Consider the following 12,254-nt stretch of genomic DNA (forward strand, 5'->3'; position numbering starts at 1 on the left):
TTTCGTTTTCACATACATGTACCCAATGAGCAGAGACTTTACAAACAGATAATATTACCCACAACGCCAATTATATTGAATAAGAATTAAAAAATTATCGAATAAGAATGACATGACAATCGAATAAGAATGACATGATTATCGAATATGAATTACATCCTTTTGAATATGAATAGCAAAATTATCGAATATGAATGACATGATTGTCGAATATAAATAACATTATTATCGAATATAAATGACATGATTATCAAATATGAATGATAAGATTATCGAATATGAATCACATGTTTTTGAATATGAATGATAAGATTATCGAATATGAATCACATGTTTTTGAATACGAATGAAAAGTTTAGAATATGAATTACAACTTATTGAATAAGAATGACATGTTTTTGGATATGAATAACACGTTTTAGAATAAGAATAACACGTTTTTGAATATGAATGATAAAATTATTGAATATGAATAACAACTTTTCGAATATGAATGATATGTTTTAGAATATAAATTACAAGTTTTTCGAATATGAATAACAAGATTAGTATAATAGTGCAACGTTTTACACGCCATAGTTTGCCAGTACAACTTGTCATTGGGTCCAATGCTGTCTGACGTGTTTCGTAACAATTGTTAGGCCGTTCTTTACACACTGATTTGACTACGGACTACTCCGTTTATCTTGATTATCAAGATATAGGGCTCACGGCGGTTGTGACCGGTCAACAGAGGATGCTTACTCCTCTTAGGTACCTTATCCCACCTCAGGTACATATCCAGGGGATCGGAAAATCGTACGTGATTTAGCGATTTGCAGGGAAAAAATCCTATGTCAAGAAGAGGATGATTTCAGAACGACTATATTTTACGGAGAGCTCTAACATCATCTCCCCTCTACGAAAGACCGCTGGGCTCATTTTTGAAAGAGTAAAAAAAAATCTTAACTCGTTATAACGAATTAATTACCTCGTTATAATGAATTAGTGTCCCATTATAACGAGTTTAAAATCATCTCGTTATAACGAGTTAGTATATCTTAATAACGAGTTAATTATCTCGTTATAACGAGATACTTAACTCGTTATAACAAGATTATTAACTCGTTATAACGAGATGATTAACTTGTTATAACGAGATAACTAAACTAACTCGTTGTAACGAGATACTTAAAACTCGTTATAACGAGATGATTAACTCGTTATAACGAGATATTAAACTCGATATATAACGAAATAATGATTAACTCGTTATAACGAGATAACTAAACTAACTCGTTGTAACGAGATAATTAATTCGTTATAACGAGATGATTAACTCGTTATAACGAGTTAGATTTTTTTTCTCACTTTTCAAAAATAAGACTATCCGCCTTTCGTATCTCTCTAATCAATCACTGTACTCATTTTTGCAAAAAGCTCTTCATCCTCGTTTTCATCAGTTGTTGACAGATTGATTTTCTTTGATTTTGTATCATATCTTCAGGTATTTCAGGTTCAAAAGTGTTAATGTTTTCTATAATATATTGGTCTGTATCCAAATAAACTGAGTCTGTACACTGCTTTCCAAGCTCAATGTCCGATGCAATTCGACATTTCCTCAAGTTATTTTTATGCAGTACCCTAGTCATTTAAATTGATCAAGTTTCCTTTACCCTTGTCGTAAAGCTTTACCCTGTCGAATTTTCTACCCGTTATATTGCACTAATAGGCGCTGTTCATGCAAATTTTACAGAATATTTACCCTTTTTCTACCATTTAGACTATTACAACACAAACAACCATTTTTGCAATATAACATTACACTTCATATTTTTATTTATTAAGTGCAAAATAACAGAATCGTACTTGCTACTGAGTCGCTATTTTGGACTAGGGTAACGCACTTTGTAAACCTGTGCGTTTATACACAGTGACTGCCTCACATTAATTGTCTATTGATCGGTATGTCTACCCAAATTGTGATTCGGTAAAGATTCATAAGTTGTAAAGATACGTATAGCAATACTGAACTTACGTGGTCATGTCATGTCATTAGGCCTTGAGAATATGATTGATTGATTGATTGTTTTGCTGTTTTCCGCCACACTCAACAAATTTTCAGTTATCTGGAGGCCACCAGTTTTTATTGGTGGAAGAGAGAACCCAGATACAATGTACCTGGGAAAAGACCACCGACTCCCGAAAGTAAAGTGGGAAACTTTCTCACTTACCGGCGCGAGTGGGATTGGTAAGTGAGAAAGTTTCCCACTTTACTTGAGAATATGAAGAGATGTTGAAGAACGTTGCCTTACTAATACAAATGATACCGATTTTCACGTTGAAGCTCTTTCTTGACAATGACCAAGTGCTAGTTTGTGATGCATGAAATATTAGAAGTGAATTAGAAGAATATTAGCATGACACCCCCCTCCTGATTAAATCGTAAATTCAAAGAAACAGCAATAATTACAGCACAATTCAGGACCTGTACCTGCATGCATGAAAGGACATCAAATTGACATCCAGATGATTCGTAAAAGATTTGTGTGCAACAATTGTAGCTTAGCTACGATAGTCCCCAAGGTAATGAAGGAAACTGGAAACGATTTAAGGAAGATGCCGAATCTAGCTTGGGCGGTGTTAGTTTCCCCGGAAGCTTCTTGCATACCGTCGCACTGTGTCCGTTTTGTCCGCAGATTTGGCAGTTTCGATGTTCTGGTCCCGGTCCACAAACAAGCGGTCTTGCGGTGTCCATTCCCGCGACATTGGTAACACTGCAATACCTTACGTTCCCGTTAAGCACGATTTTTGCAAGGTTCTTGACCTCCATTGGCTTCGATACGGTCCATCGTTCTGATAAGGTCTTCTATGAGGAACGCAATCTTCGGATCACTGAGCTCCCCGGTCTCCATCTTTGCTGCTGAGCATGAGAAGTCCGGTGTGCCGGTCCTGTATCCATAAGTCTCTCCCAGCTTTGCTTGCTGGACGTGGAATGCGTCTTGTAGACACGTTGGATTTCCTGCACGAACAAAGAAAAATGCCAGCTGTTGTGGCAGACCATTTATGAATTTGGATGTTAAATCCCGCTCTGGTTTTTCTAATCTGGAACCTTTACCACAACGGCACTATGGAAAGTCTCTACCTGCATATGTGGCAGAAGGGTCAGAGAGTCAAAAATCGCCGACTGGGCTATGATTGATGGATCACTAATTCCTTTGGAAAGATGGCGATTCTTGAATGCTACCTGTACGTAGGACCGACCAGGAAATTTTGTAGCAAGTGTGTAAGGCGGTAAACCACACGAGAGCCGGTCCCTTCAAATGCAAGTGAAATGCAGCAATAATCTGTTGGTCTTCTGAGTTCTGTCAAGTTTTGTAGAGTACAAAATGATTCAAAATCAGCGAGAAATTTTGCTTCATTTTCACTGTTGAATCCGTGACAAGGCTCTTATTTTGCTGGTATATGAGCGTTGCTGTAGTTGGCGCTGGACGAGTTTTGCGAGACAAATCGTTGGACACCGGACGGGGTATTTGGTGTCTGTCTGTCGACATCTCTATGAACGTGTGATTTTGGGAAGTAAGGAAACCAAATGCAGATTCGTCATCCATGCTGATAATGCAGCTATACTCACAGTAAATCAGAAACTTAGTCCAAAACGGAATTTAAGTTAAGATTCTCCACCATGTAATAATATGCAAGTGTATAACCCTATGCATTTTCCAAAGTCAAGAGTTTCTGATCCGCTTTTTTAAATTTTTTTTTTTTTACACAAAGTGAGGAGAGGAGCGGATCAGAAACCTTTGACTTGGGAAGATGAACCCTATGTAGAAACATGGCTATTATTTAAAGTACCAAAATTTATTCAAGTCCAAATAAGAACAAATTTATAAACATGAATAATTTCACAATGTCAGGTTTTGATATATCTGAATTTAACAGAAAGGTTCACAAAGTAAAAGTTCAACTTATTTCACAAAGAATTTTACTTGCATTTTAAATTGACCAATGAAATAGTAAACTAAAGAAAGGTGCAAAATCAGGGGAAAACTCTCTGAAATTATTTTACAACAGTAAAATGAGCAAGAGATAAGCATAACCAAAAACAACGAAAATACAATCCTAAGATCTTTTAAAATATCTTAGGTTTGATAGATTGTAAAAACCAATTATCACTATATATAGTGAAACGGGAAAGGTGCATGTCCAATTAATAATACCACAAGGTATACTTATGGATATGTAAATACTTAATTAAAAAAGTAATGAAAATTCCAGTCTGATTAAAACCACCCCTCCTCCTTACACTCATCAGAGTGTAAGGAGGAGGGGGTGGTTTTAATCGGACTGTGGAAATTCACAATTAAAAAGTCACAATTAACTTCAGACCAACCAATGTCACACAAATTCTAAAATCATTAGTGCAAACAAACACAGACATCTACAAAAACGCTATCTTCCCAAGCTTAAAGCTAACGGGATTAGACAAAGAAGTTTGGCTCAATAAAAGAACAGTTGTATTTCGGTTTCAAGTCGGGATCGGGCTTCTTTATATCTTTAGTCTTCATAGCGGGGAACGATTCTCGAAAACGGCGTCTTCATTTCAGTATGCCCTTGTTACTTGTAGCAAACAAAAGTGTGTAGACTGTTTTTATATGTAAGTACGGGTTTTTGTTGATGTTATCAAAATGTAACTGAACATTTCGACCTGAAAGACGGTTTGCCCCCATTTCAATGTGCAATTGTGGTGCGAAACGTCGGACATTTTACAAAAGTACAGTAGATGTACAATATTGCAGAGAGATAACATTTTATTCATAATGTTAAGTTTTTTTTAAATTCCTAAATTACACATACTTATATTAAGAATAAGTACTCTCAAATTCAACTTCGTATTAACATTGTCATATCTTTAGAATAGTTTATTGTAGAATTATTCTGAAATTATTAGATGATACTGTGAATACTTCTGAGATCAATGTTTTTTATTTCATCAAAATTGATAAAGAAATGCGTTCAGAAAAATTGTTTGCAAATATATGGTTTTGTATGAAATATATAGTGGAAATTTTCTTTTGGAACTTACTTATTGCCAAGTACTGTATTATGCAGCATTTTAACACTGTTTAAGATTTCTCAACTCGTACCCTGACCGACTCGTACCCAGGTCAACTCGTACCCAATAGGTCAACTTGTACCCAAAGGCAAAAGTCAACTCGTACCCAAGAATCTGCCCATAATGCAATATATCTATGCACATATAAGTGACAAATCGCTTAGGTACGAGTTGTCATCAATTGAAGAGGAGGAGTCAACTCGTAACCAGATTCTTAGGTACGAGTTGACTTTTGCATTTTGGGTACGAGTTGACCTATTGGTACGAGTTGACTTCACTCCCTGTTTAAGATGATTGCATGTTTATTTTCTTTCAAGGCAATGCTATCGTAAGAAATTTCACATGTTTAATTTCAATGTTCACTATTTAGTTTTACTTTAAAGTCTTAATTGTTTTCAATACCCTAATCAGACGTCTCCATATGAATGATAAATTCTCGAGTGGGATGTTAAACAATAATTTGTTTAAAAGTGTCACCCATAACGCAAACAGTTACACTAAAACCATTTGTAGATTAATCAGTATCAATGTGCGATGATCATCATGATAGACATCGATTACTCTACAAAATAAGGAAAGCATTCTTTGAACAACAGACAATATATTAATTATCAACGAATACTTATAATACAAAGATGCAAAGTCTTGAATCGAAAAGTCCTTAGGGGTGAACCGTCCAAGGGTGAAATGTCTTTTGGGAAGAAACGTCTTTAGTGACGAAACAACCCATACTCCTCAAAATGATACTTTGCAATGAATAATTGAATGAATATTTAATTCAGGATAATCTTGGCTACATGTGCAATTGTGCATGTAGTTGTGCACCAGTGAGGAGGAGGGTAAGGTATACGGCCTAAAGCGCCACATAGACAAAGGGGACATGGCTCAGTCCAAACCAAAGCTGTTACAGTACTACATCAGAGACTCAGTGGTCCCATTCGAAGAGGACATGTATCATGAGTTCAAAGGTCACAGGAATTTGTCAGTGGAAGAATTACCTCCATGGACCAAAGAAACAAATAAAGACAGAGCATCCAGAAGGGCTGTATCTAGGTATTAAATGTGGAGAGGACTAAGTAGCAAGATTTTCCAATTATTTCTATATTGAAGGGCTTGAGTAATTGTCAAAAGTATATTATTAAGCTTAAAGACTATAAAGTTGTTAATTCTATGTAGTTGCTAAAAATAATCTGTCAGTATCATAGTAATGCATCTTTTTTATATGCATGCCCATGAAGATTTTCAGTGTTAATATTCAGTTTTATATTATATTATAATATTTTAATATATAATATTATATTATAATAATTTTATATTAAATATAATATATTGTATACTAAATAGAAGAATTAGTGTCAAAAAGAATTGGGGTCTCAACTCTCACTGGCTTTTTCAGGGCTCTGAATGGGTTTATCAACACAGGAAAAGGCGGGACAACTTATCTTGGTATTATAGATTCAGGATGTGTCCGTGGTCTGACATTGACCCAATACCAGGTAGAAAATGAATTAGTCTTCACCTCGTATCTGTTCATATACCAAACAATATTTGTTTAGAATGTAATTAATTAGAAACAAAAGAATTGCTTAACATATAGTAGAACTGTGCACTGTAAGAGTTTGGGTATTCTTTGATAATTTTGTAGAAAGACCACGTGGTAGGGAGTTTGGATGACTTAATGTCACGGTACACCCCTCATGTGGCCCCTCACAGGTACAAAGTCAAGTTTGTCCCTGTGGTACAGGAAGATTGCACAGAAGAAGAGAGATATCTGCAATGTGTGTCTGACCTGGGGTAAGATCAATTGGCCCACTTACAGAGTTTCCAAATGTTCAATTAATTAAAACTTTAGAATTAAGTAAGACATCATTTTGCTGGTCTTTAGAATGCTTCAAATTCTCTGTTCATGAATGAATTTAAAGGAAAACTGAGAAAGGTATCCATGTAGATAATAAAAACATTAATATAGTTTTCCATGTCACATTTTACATTATATTGTCTGTACCCTGTGTTTGTAATTGTAGAGAGGGTTATGTCACATTTTACATTACATTGTCTGTACTCTGTGTTTATAATTGTAGAGAGGGTTATGGGTTGGAGGAGAGGAAACGCCCACATCATTTTCGTACTCATCTCTACTGCTGGTGTGATAAAGAGTCATTCTCTCAGTACAGCTGTGTAAGTACTATGGTACTAACAGAAGTGGGAGGGGGTGGAGTTGAGGGCAGGCTTTGTACTGTTGGTGTGAAGTCACTTTCAGTATAGCTACTAAAACACAGAAGTACTAACAACGGTGAGTGGAGGAAAGCTCTTAGTTGTACTAACAACATTTTCTCTCTGACTTTTTGGAATAGTGCAGATACCACTGCAATCGAGAAAAGAAGATGTTGAAGTGGAAAAAACTGATAATTTAAGTTATTGTGTTAACTTAAATGATGCTGGACCCCATCGAGGCAAGTGACACAACATTATATTACTGAAAAACAACATGAAAACTACCGTAAGGTGCTTTAATTCCAAGGGGCTAAAATTTCGAATTTGTTACAGGGGCACAATGGTGATAGTTTTAATTTCACGTTATAGGAAATTCTTTTAAATTTCAATTACAAAAGCATTGAAATATTTTTAAAAATATAATTCACTATGGGTAAATTTTGAGGGAAAGTGATAAATGGTGAACATAGTGAAATGAAAACCAGCATGTTAATTTGCCAGTCTACAGTGTGTTATTGTTGTATAATCTGGGATCTTTTGCACAAAAATCCCACTTTAATTTTAAGGAGGAATAACACATTGTCACAATGGCTGACTTGTGTTTAAAACATGAATGAAAATATAAAATAATATCAGCAATGCTTGTATATTCCTTTTAAATTTGATTGCCAACCTGGGTAGCTCAGTTGGTTAATGTGTTGACTGCTGATCTGTAGATTTTGGGTTCAAGTCCAGCAGGGGTTTTACCTTTTTTTATTACTTTCTACTAAAACTGCATTTTTTAACCAAGTAAGGTCAATAAGATTTCTCTGCTGTGCTATTTCTCCTTAAGAGGAAGTGAAGACTTTTGATTATACATATACATTCATTGGCAAAGTATATTACTTGCGATATATCTACTGAAATGGGAAATATATATAGTAGAAATCAAAGTTTTTGTCATAGAGAAGTTTTATAGTTATCTTAAATTTGTAAATTTTATGAATTTCCTACATTTGTACATGGCATTTGGATTGATGATGTTTATATGAGGAAGCAAATTGAAGACTTGTTGTGTGAAAAATCACTATGTGCAGTACTCTAGTACTAACTGATGTAGAATGGGTGGGGGAAAGAAACACATTTTAAAAATCTCAATTGTACTTTGATGTAACTAAGAATCTCTGCACCAGTACAACTTTATGATAAGTTTACAAATGTAAATGTGTACACTCAAGTTTGAATTCACTATTAAAGAGTCTTTCATAGTAAATTTGAACCCAAGTGATATAATTGCTTGTGTCAGTTATCAAAAAGTTTAACTTGGTTTTTGTACAGTCTACTCTGAATAATTATATTGAAATTCAGGGAACCGGTCTGAATTGTTCATTATATTCAAAGTTCATGACAACCAATGTTAATTTACATAAATAATGTAACTTTAGTATAATGGATAGTTCAATATTGGTGACTTCAATATAAGTGAATTTGACTGTATTAACTCCGAACTAAATATATTGCTGACCTTTGAGGAGATTTACCCCCCCCCCCCCCTTACATAAGATGGTACAACTTTTCAGGTGATAGGGTATAACTTTTTTTGAAGGGAACACTTGCCACAGACTATGTAGTAGAAATCACCATCAAGCCCTGGGATCCCTCAGACCCTAGGAATGCAGACGTATCCTGTGGAACACTTGTCAGTATGCATCCATTCCACGCAGACGAGGAAGGGATGGTGTATTTCAGAAGACAAGCCAGCTTAATACAGGTCCGAACGTCTGTCTGTGTACATGCATGTTGTATTATTGGACAAAAAATTTAATTGTGTGATCTCTATTACATGCTTTTCAGAAATAGGGTAGGTAGGTTGGATTTTTTATTTTGGTGGACAAGGTAGGAAAAAGGTCAGTAACTCCAGTGGATATTTGGTGATAAATGAAAACCAATAGTCGGATACCTATGGCTGATCTCGTCTTCTACTCATCATGATGAGTAGTCTTCTATTCATCGTGATGAGTAGTCTTCTATTCATCGTGATGAGTAGTCTTCTATTCATCGTGATGAGTAGTCTTCTATTCATCGTGATGAGTAGTCTTCTATTCATCGTGATGAGTAGTCTTCTATTCATCGTGATGAGTAGTCTTCTATTCATCATGATGAGTAGAAGACGAGATCAGCCATGGGTATTCGACGATGATGAAAACCATGCACGATATTAATATGTTGTGTAAATGTCAATAACAAGAGTACCGCAAACGGTACATAATACGCCTGTGAAATGCTTACATAGGGTTTTTTCTTGTGCTATAATTTGTATAACTTTGCTTCAGGTAGTATCAGCCATCATGAGGCTGTGACAAACTTTCATATGAACAAAGGGTCTTGGCTTAAAAATCGAGATTTTCTCAAAATGGACCAAGTTCAACAACCTGTAATTTTTTCAAAAATGGAAGAAAATCAAAATCCATCCCACATGCACATCTTCAATACCCATACAAACACTCCACAAAATAAGAAGGCTCTCACTTGAAAACTGTGGGAGGAGTAGGGCGGACAAATTATGTACCCTCCATATAATAATTATTTCCAAATAAAGGGGCAAAACTCCTGGTAAAAAGGTCGAAATGGATCAAAATTGCAGTATGATCTAGAGTGACCCACAAAGAAGCTATACAGCAAGTTTCAGCATGATATGTGAAAGGGAAATGAAATTATAAAGAGAAAACCCCGAACGGACGGACAGACATCGCTGTACCATAATACGTCCCATCTAAAGACGGGCATATAAAAACTACAATACCATTCACACTTTTTGAAATCTTAAATTTCTTAGTGTCAACATTTTAGGGTAACCAGGGACACGTGATTTAATTACGATAAATGGATCGTGATCTTAAAAACAAAATAGGGTCTGAGATTGAAAAATAGGAGAGGTCTGGAAACTGGAACCAGACAACTATTTTATTTACACCTAATTCAGTGCATCAACAGGCATTTCTGGCCCTGGAATTGAAATATTTCCCAGAATTCTCATGGTAACAGTGAGACAGAGTGGAGGGAAGCTCTTAATTGTACATGTACTATAGTAAATAGTCAGGAAACTTCCCTTGATTTATCTTTACTTTGGAATATGATGCCACAAGTTATCATTTTACTCTCTCCTTGAAATGTGTCAAATATGCAAGCTTTTCAAATGGACCACACTATATTTTGTGTGATTACAACATTACGACTGCATTTATAAAATTCAAACATCTCAGTTTGATTTTGGGCAATGCATGTGGACCATTCTTTACTATGCTAAACCGCTTAGAGAAATTGATTTTATTTAAAGAAAATGATGGTGAATTCACATGTGTGGCATTTTGAGCTTTTATGTTTTAACACGCTTCAGGTGTACAATAATAAGATTTATCGATATAAAATTAAATCCATATAATACATGGTACATGTATATTTATCATTCACTTCTTATACTTAGAATTAGTTTTATACATATCACCTATTTAAGAAAATTTGTTGCAAACTGAAATGAATTACGTCAGAATTACATCCCTAGTGAAGTCAGTTCTTTCCTAATTATGCATGCACTATTCTAGAAGTGCACTTGTTTCGCAGATGAAAGATTCACCCAGATTTACACGGTCTGAATTCAGTTGATGGGACACAAATGTTCTTGTGGATGGCAATGATTATTTAAGTTCTAATCAAAATATTTCACTTAAAAATTAATGACATTTTATGAAGTAATACTTCTTTTAAGATGTAATGTGATTAATGTCCCTGGGTAATTCAAATGCACGTGATTATATGCATGTGTAAAATACAGCAAACAAGTCTCTACACTAAAACACAGTTATAGTGAACATGCAGGGCCAGCAAAAAACTGTTTGTTATAACCACACTTTGTTATGGGCAGTAAAATTTTCGGTATTTTCCTCTCATAGGGGAATAGATATAACTTTGCAATGAGTGTGAATTCATTATAAGCATGTTTGTTGTAGGTGTGTTTTACTGTAAGTGTGAATTCATTATAAGTTTGAATTCATTAGAAGTGTGAATTCATTATAAGTGTGAATTCATTATAAGCATGTTTGTTGTAAGTGGGTTTTACCGTAAGTGTGAATTCATTATAAGTGTGAATTCATTATAAGCATGTTTGTTGTAAGTGGGTTTTACTGTAAGTGGGAATTAATTATAAGCATGTTTGTTGTAAGTGGGTTTTACTGTAAGTGTGAATTCATTATAAGCATGTTTGTTGTAAGTGGGTTTTACCATAAGTGTGAATTCATTATAAGTGTGAATTCATTATAAGCATGTTTGTTGTAAGTGGGTTTTACTGTAAGTGTGAATTCATTATAAGCATGTTTGTTGTAAGTGGGTTTTACTGTAAGTGTGGATTCATTATAAGCATGTTTGTTGTAAGTGGGTTTTACTGTAAGTGGGAATTCATTATAAGCATGTTTGTTGTAAGTGGGTATTACTGTAGATATCTTGTCTATTACAGTACAGCATGATAGAGGTAGCCCATTTGACCAGACAAGAAACCGAAAAACAGTGTCAGCTGGAGGTACTAAGGTAATGCCCACTCGCAGGCTTGTGTGAAATACCAAAAAATATATACATTGATAAAAGTTTGTATTCTCAATTATTCCACATGTATTTTAAACAAGATTGTACACTGAAGTATTTCTCAAACGCATTTCAGACTTGAGAACGAAATAAAAGAGCTACAGAAGAAATTACGAAAGAATGAGGGCTCTGACAATTAAAGACAGCATTCATATTTTCTCATTGTTTGATTGCTTAACTTGTTTCTTATTTTTGCCTGTTTTATTACTTTTTAAAAAATAAATTCAAATATAAGGAAAATGCCATTTGTTGTGTTTTATAATTGACATTGTTTTATCGTTTAATATTTGGGCTTTATTATTTTATTTCCCAACAGTCCAGTTAGAAGGAA

General features: G+C 34.8%; 1 protein-coding gene across 2 annotated transcripts; it reads left to right on the forward strand.

The window, feature by feature from the left end:
- Positions 1–4,505: 4,505 nt before the first annotated feature.
- LOC125663844 (uncharacterized) lies at positions 4,506–12,163 on the forward strand. 2 transcript variants are annotated; one of them, XR_008800355.1, is made up of 8 exons: positions 4,506–4,636; positions 5,878–6,148; positions 6,492–6,591; positions 6,741–6,889; positions 7,177–7,273; positions 7,455–7,548; positions 8,895–9,059; positions 11,799–11,846. XR_008800355.1 is itself a non-coding variant. In XM_048896243.2 (8 exons), the coding sequence occupies exons 2-8, from the start codon at positions 5,976–5,978 to the stop codon at positions 12,061–12,063; spliced, it is 819 nt and encodes a 272-aa protein (XP_048752200.2). In that variant the 5' UTR covers positions 4,526–4,636; positions 5,878–5,975; the 3' UTR covers positions 12,064–12,163. The 2 variants fall into 2 exon arrangements, 1 of the variants encoding a protein (XP_048752200.2); XM_048896243.2 differs by lacking the exon at positions 7,455–7,548 and adding an exon at positions 12,000–12,163 and having other exon boundaries at positions 4,526–4,636; positions 11,799–11,869.
- The last annotated feature ends 91 nt before the right edge of the window (positions 12,164–12,254 follow it).

The sequence above is a fragment of the Ostrea edulis genome, chromosome 1 (genome assembly GCF_947568905.1).
Source record: "Ostrea edulis chromosome 1, xbOstEdul1.1, whole genome shotgun sequence".
Classification (NCBI taxonomy): domain Eukaryota; kingdom Metazoa; phylum Mollusca; class Bivalvia; order Ostreida; family Ostreidae; genus Ostrea; species Ostrea edulis.

What these genes read in the sequence shown, in the direction of transcription:
- LOC125663844 (XM_048896243.2), top strand. Translation starts at nt 5,976, where the DNA reads ATGGCTCAGTCCAAACCAAAGCTGTTACAGTACTACATCAGAGACTCA. An exon ending in TCCAGAAGGGCTGTATCTAG is followed by an intron (nt 6,149 to 6,491) that starts GTATTAAATGTG and finishes TGGCTTTTTCAG; the next exon opens with GGCTCTGAATGGGTTTATCA. An exon ending in CAATGTGTGTCTGACCTGGG is followed by an intron (nt 6,890 to 7,176) that starts GTAAGATCAATT and finishes TTATAATTGTAG; the next exon opens with AGAGGGTTATGGGTTGGAGG.